We start from the raw sequence: 14,329 nt of genomic DNA on the forward strand, positions 1-14,329 counted from the left end.
GCTCCAAAAGTAGTGCCTTTTCATATATGGTGCTATTTAAATGTTTTCCAGATAAGAGGAGCTTCCTAAGGCATTTATGCTATATATTACACCATTTCTCTTTCAACTGAACTCATAGTTTACTCAGATTTCGTGAGTTTTTTTATGAAGTGTCTTTTTGTATTCCAGGATCCCATCCAGGATACTACATTTACATTTACTTGTCCTGTCTCCTTAGGCGCCTCTTGGCTGTGACAGTTTCACACAATTTCCTTGTTTTTGATGATTTTGACAATTTTGAAGGGTACTAGTCAAGTATTTTGTAGGATGTCCCACTATTGCAGTTTGTCTGATATGCTTCTCATGATTAGATTGGCGTTATGGGTTTTTGAGAGGAATACCATAGAAGTAAAATGTTGTTCTCATCACATTGTATCAAGGTTACAAACTATGAACAGATTTTCTTTTTAACATCTTTATTGGAGTATAATTGCTTTACAATGTGTGTTAGTTTCTGCTGTATAACAGAGTGAATCAGTTATATGCATACGTATATCCCCATATCCCCTCCCTCTTGCGTCTGCCTCCCACCCTTCTTATCCCGCCCCTCTAGGTGGTCGCAAAGCACCAAGCTAATCTCCCTGTGCTAGGCAGATGCTTCCCACTAGCTATCTATTTTACATTTGGTAGTCTATATATGTCAGTGTTACTCTCACTTCATCCCAGCTTACCCTTCCCCGTCCATGTGTCCTCAAGTCCATTCTCTATGTCTGTGTCTTTATTCCTGTCCTGCCCCTAGGTTCGTCGGAACCAATTTTTTTAATAGATTCCATATATATGTGTTAGCATACAGTATTTGTTTTTCTCTTTCTGACTTATTTCACTCTGTATGACAGACTCTAGGTCCATCCACCTCTCTACAAATAACTCAATTTCGTTTCTTTTCATGGCTGAGTAATATTCCATTGTATATATGTGACACATCTTCTTTATCCATTCATCTGTCGATGGACACTTAGGTTACTTCCATGTCCTGGCTATTGTAAATAGTGGTGCACTGAACATTGTGGTACATGACTCTTTTTAAATTATGGTTTTCAGGGTATATGCCCAGTAGTGGGATTGCTGAGTCATATGGTAGTTCTATTTTTAGTTTTTTAAGGAACCTTCATAGCGTTCTCCATAGTGGCTATATCAATTTACGTTCCCACCAACAGTGCAAGAGGGCTTCCTTTTCTCCTCACCCCCTCCAGCATTTATTGTTTGCAGATTTTTTGATGATGGCCATTCTGACGATACCTCATTGCAGTTTTGATTTGCATTTCTCTAATGATTAGTGATGTTGAGCATCTTTTCATGTGTTTGTTGGCAATCTGTATATCTTATTTGGAGAAATGTCTATTTAGGTCTTCTGCCCATTTTTGGATTGGGTTGTTTGTTTTTTTGATATTGAGCTGCATGAGCTGCTTGTATATTTTGGAGATTAATCCTTTGTCGGTTGCTTCGTTTGCAAATATTTTCTCCCATTCTGAGGGTTGTCTTTTCTTCTTTTTTATGGTTTCCTTTGCTGTGCAAAAGCTTTTAAGTTTCATTAGGTCCCATTTGTTTATTTTTGTTTCTATTTCCGTTTCTCTAGGAGGTGAGTCAAAAAGGATCTTGCTGTGATTTATGTCATAGAATGTTCTGCCTATGTTTTCCTCTAAGAGTTTGATAGTGTCTGGCCTTACATTTAGGTCTTTAATCCATTTTGAGTTTATTTTTGTGTTTGGTTTAAGGGAGTGTTCTAATTTCATTCTTTTACATGTAGCTGTCCAGTTTTCCCAGCACCACTTATTGAAGAGGCTGTCTTTTCTCCATTGTATATTCTTGCCTCCTTTATCAAAGATAAGGTGACCATATGTGCATGGGTTTATCTCTGGGCTTTCTATCCTGTTCCATTGATCTATATTTCTGTTTCTGTGCCAGTACCATACTGTCTTGATTACTGTAGCTTTGTAGCATAGTCTGAAGTTCAGAAGCCTGATTCCTCCAGCTCCGTTTTTCTTTCTCAAGATTGCTTTGTCTATTCAGGGTCTTTTGTGTTTCCACACAAATTGTGCAATTTTTTGTTCTAGTTCTGTGGCAAATACCATTGGTAGTTTGATAGGGATTGCATCAAATCTGTAGATTGCTTTGGGTAGTATAGTCATTTTCACTATGTTGATTCTTCCAATCCAAGAACATGGTATATCTCTCCATCTGTTTGTATCGTCTTTAATTTCTTTCATCAGTGTCTTATAGTTTTCTGCATACAGGTCTTTTGCCTCCTTAGGTAGGTTTATTCCTAGGTATTTTATTCTTTTTGTTGCAATGGTAAATGGGAGTGTTTCCTTAATTTCTCTTTCAGATTTTTCATCATTAGTGTATAGGAATGCAAGTGACTTCAGTGCATTAATTTTGTATCCTGCTACTCTACCAAATTCATTGATTAGCTCTAATAGTTTTCTGGTAGCATCTTTAGGATTCTCTATGTATAGTATCATGTCATCTGCAAACAGCTTAGTGACAGCTTACTTCTTCTTTTCCCATTTGGATTCCTTTTATTTCTTTTTCTTCTCTAATTGCTGTGGCTAAAACTTCCAAAACTATGTTGAATAATACTGGTGAGAGTGGGCAACCTTGTCTTGTTCCTGATCTTAGAAGAAATGGTTTTAGTTTTTCACCATTGAGAACGATGTTGGTTGTGGGTTTGTCATATATGGCCTTTATTATGTTGAGGTAAGTTCTCTCTATGCCTACTTTCTGGAGAGTTTTTATCATAAATCGGTGTTGAATTTTGTCAAAAGCTTTTTCTGCATCTACAGAGATGATCATATGGTTTTTCTCCTTCAAATTGTTAATATGGTGTATCACATTGATTGATTTGCATATATTGAAGAATCCTTGCATTCCTGGGATAAACCCCACTGGATCATGGTGTATGATCCTTTTAATATGCTGTTGGATTCTGTTTGTCAGTATTTTGTTGAGGCTTTTTGCATCTATGTTCATCAGAGATACTGGCCTGTAGTTTTCTTTTTTAGTGACATCTTTGTCTGGTTTTGGTATCAGGGTGATGGTGGCCTCATAGAATGAGTTTGGGAATGTTCCTCCCTCTGCTATATTTTGGAAGAGTTTGAGAAGTATAGGTGAATGTTTGATAGAATTCGCCTGTGAAGCCATCTGGACGTGGGTTTTTGTTTGTTGGACGATTTTTAATTACCGTTTCAATTTCAGTGCTTGTGATAGGTCTGTTTATATTTTCTATTTCTTCCTGGGTCAGTCTCAGAAGGTTATGCTTTTCTAAGAATTTGTCCATTTCTTCTGGGTTGTCCATTTTATTGTCATATAGTTGTTTGTAGTAATCTCTCATGATCTTTTGTATTTCTGCAGTGTCAGTTGTTGCTTCTCCTTTTTCATTTCTAATTCTGTTGGTTTGAGTCTTCTCCCTTTTTTTCTTGATGAGTCTGGCTAATGGTTTATTAATTTTGTTTATCTTCTCAAAGAACCAGCTTTTAGTTTTACTGATCTTTACTATTGCTTCCTTCATTTCTTTTTCATTTATTTCTGATCTGATCTTTATGATTTCTTTCCTTCTGCTAACTTTGGGGTTTTTTGTTCCTCTTTCTCTAATTGCTTTAGGTATAAGCTTAGGTTGTTTATTTGAGATTTTTCTTTTTTCTTGAGGTAGGATTGTATTGCTATAAACTTCCCCTTTAGAACTGCTTTTGCTGCATCCCATAGCTTTTGGGTTGTCGTGTTTTCATTGTCACTTGTTTCTAGGTATTTTTTGATTTCCTCTTTGATTTCTTCAGTGATCTTTTGGTTATTTAGTAGCATATTGTTTAGCCTCCATGTGTTTGTGTTTTTTAGTTTTTTTCCTGTAATTGATATCTAGTCTTGTAGCGTTGTGGTTGAAAAAGATACTTGATACAATTTCAATTTTCTTAAATTTATCTAGGCTGGATTTGTGACCCAAGATATGGTCTATCCTGGAGAATGTTCCATGAGCACTTGAGAAGAAAGTGTATTCTGTTGTTTTTGGATGGAATGTTCTATAAATATCAATTAAGTTCATCTTGTTTAATGTGTCATTTAAAGCTTGTGTTTCCTTATTTATTTTCATTTTGGATCATCTGTCCATTGGTGAAAGTGGGGTGTTAAGGTCCCCTAGTATTGTGTTACTGTCGATTTCCCCTTTTATGGCTGTTAGCATTTGCCTTTTGTATTGAGGTGCTGCTATGTTGGGTGCATAAATATTTACAATTGTTATATCTTCTTCTTGGATTGATCCCTTGATCATTATGTAGTGTCCTTCTTTGTCTCTTGTAAGTCTTTATTTTGAAGTCTATTTTGTCTCATGAGAATTGCTACTCCAGCTTTCTTTTGATTTCAATTTGCATGGATTATCTTTTTCCATCCCCTCACTTTCAGTCTGTATGTGTACCTAGGTCTGAAGTGGGTCTCTTGTAGACAGCATATATACGGGTCTTGTTTTTGTATCCATTCAGCCCTTCTATGTCTTTTGGTTTCGGCATTTAATCCATTTACATTTAAGGTAATTATCAGTATGTATGTTCCTATTACCATTTTCTTAACCGTTTTGTGTTTGTTTTTGTAGGCCTTTTCCTTCTCTCGTGTTTCCTGCCTAGAGAAGTTCCTTTAGCATTTGTTGTAACGCTGGTTTGGTGGTGCTGAATTCTCTTACTTTTGCTTATCTGTAAAGGTTTTAATTTCTCCATCAAATCTGAATGAGATCCTTGCTGGGTAGAATAATATTGGTTGTAGGTTTTTCCCTTTCATCAGTTTAAACGTGTCCTGCCACTCCCTTCTGGCTTGCAGAGTTTCTGCTAAAAGATCAGATGTTAAACTTATGGGGATTCCCTTGTATGTTATTTGTTGTTTTTCCCTTGCTGCTTTTAATATTTTTTCTTTGTATTTAATTTTTGACAGTTTGATTAATATGTGTCTCTGCGTGTTTCTCTTTGGGTTTATTCTATATGGTACTCTTTGTGCTTCCTGGACTTGATTGACTATTTCCTTTCCCGTGTTAGGGAAGTTTTCAACTATAATCTTTTCAAATATTTTCTCAGACCCTTTCTTTTTCTCTTCTTCTTCTGGGACCCCTATAATTCAAATGTTGGTGCATTTAATGTTGTCCCAGAGATGTCTGAGACTGTCCTCAATTCTTTTCATTCTTGTTTCTTTATTCTACTCCCTGGCAGTTATTTTCACCATTTTATCTTCCAGGTCACTTATCCATACTTCTGCCTCAGTTATTCTGCTATTGATTCCTTCTAGAGTAATTTAATTTCAGTCATTGTGTTTTTCATCACTGTTTGTTTGCTCTTTAGTTCTTCTAGATCCTTGTTAAATGTTTCTTGTATTTTCTTCATCCTGTTTCCAAGATTTTGGATTATCTTTACTATCATTACTCTGAATCCTTTTTCAGGTAGGTTGCCTATTTCATCTTCATTTATTTGGTCTTGTAAGTTTTTACCTTGCTCCATTGTTTGTAACATATATTTTTGTCCTTTGATTTTTTTTTTTGATGGGTGGCGCTATGTTCCTGTCTTACTGGTTGTTTGGCCTGAGACATCCAGCACTGGAGTTTGCAGGCAGTTGGATTAGAGCTGGGTCTTGGTGCTGTGATTAGGACCTCCAGGAGGCCTCACTCTGATTAATATTCACTGGGGTCTGAGGTTCTCTGTTAGTCCAGCGGTTTGGACTCGGAGCTCCCATCACAGGAAGTCGGGCCTGACCTGTCACCGGCCTGGGAACCAAGATCCTGCAAGCTTCGTGGTGTGGTAAAAAAAAGAAAAAGAAAAGGAAGGAAAGAAAGAAAGGAGCAGTAGAATATCAAAGTGTAAAAAACAAAATTAAATTAGAAAGATAAAAAATGTTAGGAAAAATAAAACTATAATTTAAACAACTGCAACAAGGTAAAATAAAACCACAACAGAAAAAAGAAGAAAAAAAAGGGGTGGGGTGAACAAGCCAAAAGGAGAGAATAATAACAAAGTATAAAGAATATAGTAAAATTAGAAAAAGTAAAAGATTTATTAGGAAAATAAAAATATAAAAGCATCAACAACAGTGAATCAACAAGGTGAAACAGAACCCCAATCTGAAAGAGGAAAAAAGAAAGAAAGGAAAAAAAGAAAAGCCTTGGCTATGGGGGCGGAGTTTAGGTGGTGGTGGAACTTAGCAGGGGTGGAGTTTAGGGTGGGGCAGGATATAGGTGAGTTGGGGAGTGACATTTGGGTGTGGGGCAGGGCCTAGGCTCCAGAACCCACTCAGCCGTAAAAGGCCTTGGGGGTGGGGCCTCGATGGGGCAGTGTTTAAACATGGGGCGGGGCCTCTGCTTAGACCTGCACGGGAAGGAGAGAGGCTGCACGTGGAAAGGAGGGCCTCTGAAGTGTGGAGTTCTGGAGTTTGGAGGTAGGGCCCTTAGTGAGGGTGTATGGGTGGGGTTTAGGCCCAGCGTGTTGGAAGATGTCTCTGAGTGTAGAGGTGGGACCTTTGGTGGGGGTGTGGGGGCGGGGCTTGGGTTCTGCACGGCAGGAGGGAGGCTCTGAGGGCAGAGGATTAGGCCCGGGAGCCCAATAGACCCCCTGGTGCATAAGTGGACAGAGAAGGTGCTGGCCTGGTTCCCTTCCGTTCCTTTGTGCCCCTCCCCCATTGTCTCCCTCAGGGTCCCCTCTGCTGCTGATGGACCCCTAACCATGGGTGGGCCCTGCTGGGTGTACCAACTCCTCCCCTCCCTCAGCCACCACTCAGGGTTGCCAGTCCCAGAGGTCCAGCCTTTACTTTTGCTCCCCCTTCCCTCCCTCCCACTCCTGCAGGCCCGTGCGGCTGTAGGGGGCCTCAGTGGGCAGAGGATCAGGCCTGGCATCTCAGCAGGCTTCCGGGGTCCCAAGTGGGTAGGAGAAACCTGGCCACGATCCCTGTTGATCCTCTGCCCTCCCAGTGCTCACCCAGTTTCCCCCTTCAGGCATGGGATCCCTTCCCCCAGCCGCCCCTCAGGGATGCCAGTCCCCTCCCTTCTCCACTTCTCTTCCCCCTTCACTTCCCCCAATGCCCCACATCCTACCTGGTTGCTGGGGGTTCCTCCTGTCCCCTTAGGTGTCCGTGGTCCCCCACCGGTGCCTGGTAGGTACCCTAGTTGTGCAGAGACGTGAATTCCGCGTCCTCTTAGTATGCCATCTTGACTCTGCCCCCTATGAACCGATTTATTACTGTTGATATCACCATTATTTTTTTTATTCTGTTGACTTAAGGAGGTCACACCTCTCTCAGAAAGGTCCAAAAATTGAGAAATCTAACAAAGACAAAATTCCACACTACCATTCAAGCTTCTAAATAAGTTTTAAAATATTCATGGTTTTCCTGTGTGGACCATTGAAATAAATCCTTATTCCGCAGTTTTTAACCCATAACTTCCCTCTTTAGGATCACATTTGATGTATCTAGTATCATATTTTCTCTGTGTGACCTACTTTATGTTCGAATTAGTGTGTTTTCCAGAATATGGTCACCTATCCCTCTGGTTGGATACCTCACCGTTTTTGACCTTTTTTTAAATACACTAGAATGAGCTTTTCTCTTGGGAGTAACAATGTCTATTGTCTACCTATGTTTGCTTGACTTCTTGAATTTGAAATTAAATGGGGTTTTTTCGTAGAGTAATGAAGTATTTTCCCTTTTCATCAGGTTTTATGGCACTTGGACATCTTCAGACGTAGCTTTAGGCAGCTTACAACTCACAAATGCATGGGAGATTCCTGCATCTTTTGTGCTCTCAAGGTAAATACTTCAAATTTGTTTCTTCTCACTGTCATTAGGTTAATGATCAATATTAAGGTGGTTTGGTTATTCAGGTTGATGCTAAAGAATTTGTTACTGCATTATTTGCATGTGGTTTAGTACAAAGGATAAGTATGATTAGTTTTGCTTGTTTCAAAGAACTACTACTTGGTTTAGGTATTCTGTTTCTCTGAACCTTTTGCCCTTACAACTCTATTTAATGTGATTGGATACTATTCAAACTTGCTTAGACTTTGAGTATTTATCCGAAAAGCTAACACTAAATTTTCGTTTTGAAAGAATAAACAACCAACTGTTTTTCATGGAATTAACTATTGTCTATTAAAGCTAAATTTAGCAACAAACTCTTTCTATTAAGAAAAGCCAGGGGGCTTCCCTGGAGGCACAGTGGTTGAGGGTCTGCCTGCCAGTGCAGGAGACATGAGTTCGAGCCCTGGTCTGGGAAGATCCTACATGCCACGGAGTGACTAAATCCGTGTGCCACAACTACTGAGACTACGCTCTAGAGCCCCCGAGCCACAACTACTGAGCCCGTGTGCCACAACTACTGAAGCCTGTGCTCCTAGATCCTGTGCTCCGCAACAAGAGAAGCCACCGCAATGAGAAGCCTGCGCACCGCAATGAACAGTAGCCTCCGCTCGCCATAACTAGAGAAAACCCGCGTGCAGCAACGAAGACCCAACACAGCCAAAAATAAAAAGAAAAAAATTTATTAAAAAAAGAAAATCCAGGGCTTCCTTGGTGGTGCAGTGGTTGACAATCCGCCTGTCGATGCAGGGGACACGGGTTCGTGCCCTGGTCCGGGAGGATCCCACATGCTGCGGAACGGCTGTGCCCGTGAGCCATGGCCACTGAGCCTACGCGTCCGGAGCCTGTGCTCTGCAACGGGAGAGGCCACAGCAGTGAGAGGCCCGCGTACCACCAAAAACAAACAACAACAACAACAACAACAACAACAATAACAACAAAAAGAAAATCCAGTACTAAAATTTTCCCATTTTCCCATTCCCTAATATTTCCTATTATCACATGTAATAATCAATAGGTTCTTTATATCAGTTGTGTACCCCATTATCTGACTCCGAGTTTTCCATTTCTGAATAAAATGAAACTGAGGATTCATTTAGAGACAAATAAAATGCCCTAATGTGAGAGAGTTCTCTTTAGGTAAGTTGCTAAAGAGAAAGAACTAGGATGTGGAAGGGCCCATTCTCTATTACTTTTCCAACACTTATCCTTGCTGTTTTCTTGGTCCTGATATACAATGGGTTATTTATGGCTGGATGAGTATGCCTAAGTTCTGAGTAAGCTTCTAGAGTCATTTTTCAGTCTGATGAAGTCTGAATTCTTGGTTTGTCACAGGGATGCTTGGTTGTGATCATTATTAATTTAGTTGCTTTTATACCTGAGAGCAGGAATTGTGACCAAAAAATCCAGGAGAATTTCACAGTTAAATTTGCAACAACTGACTCAAAACAGTTTTTTGACCAACATCAGTTTGAAGTTTTAGTCCATGGTAGGCAGATATTTCTGGAAAGAGATAACTGAGTCTTCTGAACTTTTTGCCACTAGGGTCACAAATATCTTTTTTTTTTCCACCCTTTGTTTGGAACCATTATAACTTTTAGCAAAATATAGAATATAAATTATTGGTTAATAATTAAAAAAGAGTCATGTACCACAATGTTCATTGCAGCTCTATTTACAGTAGCCAGGACATGGAAGCAACCTAAGTGTCCATCAACAGATGAATGGATAAAGAAGATGTGGCACATATATACAATGGAATATTACTCAGCCATAAAAAGAAACGAAATTGGGCTTCCCTGGTGGCACAGTGGTTGAGAGTCTGCCTGCCGATGCAGGGACACGGGTTCGTGCCCTGGTCTGGGAAGATCCGACATGCCGCGGAGTGGCTAGGCCAGTGAGCCATGGCCACTGAGCCTGCGTGTCGGAGCCTGTGCTCCGTAACGGGAGAGGCCACAACAGTGAGAGGCCCGCGTACCGCAAAAAAAAAAAAAAAGAAACGAAATTGAGTTATTTGTAGTGAGGTGTTTGGACCTAGAGTCTGTCACACAGAGTGAAGTAAGTCAGAAAGAGAAAAGCAAATACTGTATGCTAACACATATATATGGAATCTAAAAAAAAAACATGGTTCTGAAGAACCTAGGGGCAGGGCGGGAATAAAGACGCGGATGTAGAGAATGGACTTGAGGACATGGGGAAGGGGAAGGGTAAACTGGGACGAAGTGAGAGAGTAGCATGGACATGTATACACTACCAAATGTAAAATAGATAGCTAGTAGATAGCTAGTGGGAAGCAGCCGCATAGCACAGGGAGATCAGCTCGGTGCTTTGTGACTACCTAGAGGGGTGGGATGGGGGGATGGGAGGGAGACGCAAGATGGAGGGTATATGGGGATATATGTCTATATATAGCTGATTCACTGTGTTATACAGCAGGAACTAACACAACATTGTAAAGCAATTATACTCCAATAAAGATGTTTTAAAAAATTATTGGTTAATTGGGGAGTTTAAATATGAAATTTTAATAAAACCAGATATTTTACAGTTGTAACATTTCTGACTATGCCCATTCAGACAGAAGTCCATCCAAAAGAGCATTCGGCTTGATTTTTCTGAAAGGTACATTGGCATTAAGTATCTAACTTTAGATAAACAAGAAACATAGTGGTCCTTTGGTTAGCAAGTCCAAGGGGAGTCTGGTTCATGGCATTAAAACCAAAAAAACAAGGCAAGTTACTTGCTAGAGATCTGAATACTGGAGAAATCCCTGGTAGAACAATCTCCTGAAACTGGAAACTCCTATCTGTAACAAGAAGGGATGACGGAAATTACATGACCCTCTGACATGCCTTTGATTAGTCAGGACTGTGCCATATTCTTCACTGACCCAGATGGGACTCTGGAGAATTGGCTGTCATAATCTTGCTATGTTTCATTTTCCACAGGGACAAATTGTTACTTTAATATAAATCAATATAATTATATAAGTCAGAAAGATAAAGGAAACCAATCACCAGACCTTATGGGACACCTTCTGAAATAGCCAGTTACAGAAAGGAAGTTGTTTTTCAAGCTAAAGGGGCTGAGGTTGTATCTTGGGAGTTTTTCAGAGAAGCAGTTGCTTATGATGGATAGGTAAATGGGCTTAGTGGATCAAAGGCTGTGTTTTGGGTCTTTTTATAAGCTGAGGATGTGTTGAAATTCTGATGCTTTCCTCATCACATCATTGCCTGATCTATCCATTAGATTTCTTTTCCTTCACTGCCTCTTTTGCTGTATTGGAAGATTAAAAATTTGATTTTTTTTTTTCCCTAAAGTGCTTTTCAATCTCTCAGTGCTAAATAAATGTTAAATAATTAGGCTCTAATTTGCACATACTTTGTTTTAGATGGCATTGTTTGCATTCTTTTAATTATTGTGCACTTAATTTGAAAATTATACTCTTAGACTTTCCAATAAACGTGCTTAGATAACTCTTTATTTGTATAGACAAAAAGGAAATTAGATCCCTACTTCATGTTATACCAAAAGTAAGAATTTCAGATGAATTAAGGAGGAAAATGTGAAAGACAATATACTTCATTTTAGAAGAAACTATGAGAGAATATCATGGCCTAAGAGATAGAGAGGATTTAATAAATAAGACATGAAAAATGCAAAGTTAAAAAACTTGATACGTTTTACTATAGAAAATTCAAGAACTTCTGTTCATCAGAAGACTCCATAAAGACAATAAATATACAAGGCTACAAATTGGGAGAAAATATCTGCAATATATATAATCAACAGAGGACTGGTATCCAACATAGAACTCCAGAGAAGAATTCTCATGAAGAATAAGTAAATAATAAAATGAGTCAACAGGAAAATGGACAAAACACATAAACAGGCATTTCTCGGAATGGGAAACCCAATTGATATTTAAGCATATGAAATAGGCTTACCCTCTTTAGTAATGTAAGAAATGTAGATTAAACCATACCCTTCAGATTAGTAGAAATTTAAAAGTCAGATAAAATTGTTACCTACAAGGTAGAATAATGAGAATTTACATAAATTTTTGGTTGGAATATAAATTGATACCACTATTTAGGAAACCAGTTTGTCATTACATTTGTCAAATAAAATTGAAGTAGCAGGTACCCTACTACTCAGTAATTCTACTCCTGGATATTCATTGTAAGAAACTTCCTTGTACATACATACCAGAAGATATGTTTGGGGATGTTTAAGGTAGCATTTTTTTTGTGATTACAGAAAAATGAAACAACCCATTCCAACTCTAATATAATCGATTAAAAAATTATGGTTTATTCCTAGAGTAGTAGTTTATTTCACTTCTATATAGTTGTGAAAATGGATAGCCTGCAGCTACATGTATCATTTTGAGTTAATCACACAAGCATTATAGACAGCCATCAACTTACGATGGTCTGACTTAACGATTTTTTGACTTTATGATGATGTGAAAGCGATATGCATTCAGTAGAAACCTTACTTTGCATTTTGATCTTTTCTTGGGCTAGTGATATATATGGTATGATACTTTCTTGTGATGCTAGGCAGCTGTAGCACGCCTCAGCTCCCAGTCAGCCACACAATCATGACGTTAAACAACCGATACACTTATAACCATTCTGTACCCATACAAACGTTCTGGTTTTAACTTTCCGTACGGTATTCAATAAATTCGATCAGATATTCAACACTTTATAATGAAGTAGGCTTTGTATTAGATGATTTTGCCCAACTGTAGGCTAATGTAAATGTTCTGAGCAAGTTTAAGGTAGGCTAGGCTAGGCTATGATGTTCAGAAGATAAGTTAGGCATGTTTTCAATTTACAGTGGGTTTATTGGGATGTAACCCCATCATAAATCAAGGAAGATTTGTATATTGAATGAAAAAAGCAAGTCACAGAAGACTGCTAAACTATGATTCCATTTATATACAAATCCAAAACAGGCAGAATAAATAACATATTGTTCCGGGATACATACATATGATAAAATTGTAGAGAAAAAAGGAATGATTTTCACAAAATTCAGGATAATGGTTACCTCTGGAAGGTGGAATGGGTAGGATATAATCATTTGTGGATACTCAAACTCAATTTTTCCATTCTTAAATTGTGTGGCAGGCACATGGGCATTTATTTATTATTCTTTGGCTGTGTATACACATCATGTTTGTTCTTTATTTGAATGATGATTTTTATTATAAATATAGAAAAATACTGCAATCATTCTGGAAAGTATACTAAAGTGTAAAGAGGAAAACTGAAAATAGCCTGAATTCCACCACAGGAATTATCATTTCTCTTTATGCCTCTTCTCTGGTCTATAATATTTCTAGTAATAGGTCTTTTTGCCCACCGTTTTAGTAAAAAGAGTACTTCTTTTTTTCAGGCCCTTAATTGCCTTTCCATCTCTAGTATCTTCCTATTTCATTTGTTCTAACCTAAGACTACCCTGGAGTGCTATTTTGAAGTTACTACCTTCTTATAATCTTGAAGTGGCTCCCAGTTGTCTCTTAAATCACTTAGAAAAGCAGGATTATGGACATTTAAAAAACTAATTTCACACTTCCTTTTCCCTTCCTCTCCTTCCCCAGGCACTCCATTTCATCTATGATAGCAGATGGTATACTTACTATGCCTGCCTCTTAGACATTGCATTGCAGACAGATGTCATTCACTTTGCCTGCATCCCTTGGCACCCAAAATAATAACAAAAATAATAACAATAAACAGAACAATAACACATCCCTTTTAAGCCAAACCACATCTGCCTTTCAGAAATTTATCTTCTTCACGAAGTTTTAAAAATACTATATCTACATCCGTAATTGATTTTAACAGTGTTTAGCATGGCTGAATGGGTTTTTGGGAAGGTGGCCCAGCTTTTCTTCTCTTTTGGTGTTCCTCACAGTGCCTGGACCATAATATAAACACAACTTTTCTGGGTTCATATAGTCTTTTAGTACTTCTTGGTATTTTAGTTATGGAGTTTAGGGTATTGCCTTTTCCTTTTCTTTTTCTTTCTGTCTTTTATATTCTCTCTCACTCTTGTCCTGTTTAATAGAGATTTTCATATTGTGACTTTTGGTCTCATACTTTTTTTACTAAGTCTACTAATCTAGGCCTTCATGCCTCATTTAGTAAGGGAAGGGAGAGATGTGGGGGAGGGGAGGAGGGAGGCAGGAAGGGGGGTTGATGGTGGGAAAGATCTGCTGACGTAAGAAGTCAAAGTCTGGGATTCTGTCTGCAGAGCAGTTATCTGGTATCCTGCCGTTAAGTTACATGTTAACTTTGTGGTGTCCCAGTGTGGGTGTATTCTATATATTTTTTTCTCTATGGGTGTAATTATATATTTTTTTCTCTGCCTCCTATTTAAAAAGGAGGAATATTTGATGAGGCTAATAAGAATTCCTTTTTGCTGATACTTCATGACCTGTTTGCATTCTTTAATGCTGTTT

General features: G+C 38.5%; 1 protein-coding gene across 14 annotated transcripts in view; it reads left to right on the plus strand.

Annotated features, from left to right (window-relative positions):
• The window catches only part of USP54 (ubiquitin specific peptidase 54), a 131,311-nt gene that overhangs the window by 61,701 nt on the left and 55,281 nt on the right, over positions 1–14,329 (plus strand). For 13 of the 14 annotated variants that reach the window (XR_012326592.1, XR_004522539.2, XM_033842043.2 and 10 more), the window contains one exon: positions 7,711–7,803. Coding sequence is in view for 12 of the 14 variants with exons in the window: in XM_033842043.2 (XP_033697934.1) it covers positions 7,711–7,803 (93 nt within the window). In the remaining 2 variants the exon portion in view is untranslated. Of the gene's footprint in view, positions 1–5,702; positions 6,439–7,710; positions 7,804–14,329 lie in introns of those variants that run through there. The other variant, XM_033842040.2, reaches the window with a different exon arrangement.

This window comes from Tursiops truncatus, chromosome 16, assembly GCF_011762595.2.
Source record: "Tursiops truncatus isolate mTurTru1 chromosome 16, mTurTru1.mat.Y, whole genome shotgun sequence".
In the NCBI taxonomy this organism is placed as follows: Eukaryota; Metazoa; Chordata; class Mammalia; order Artiodactyla; family Delphinidae; genus Tursiops; species Tursiops truncatus.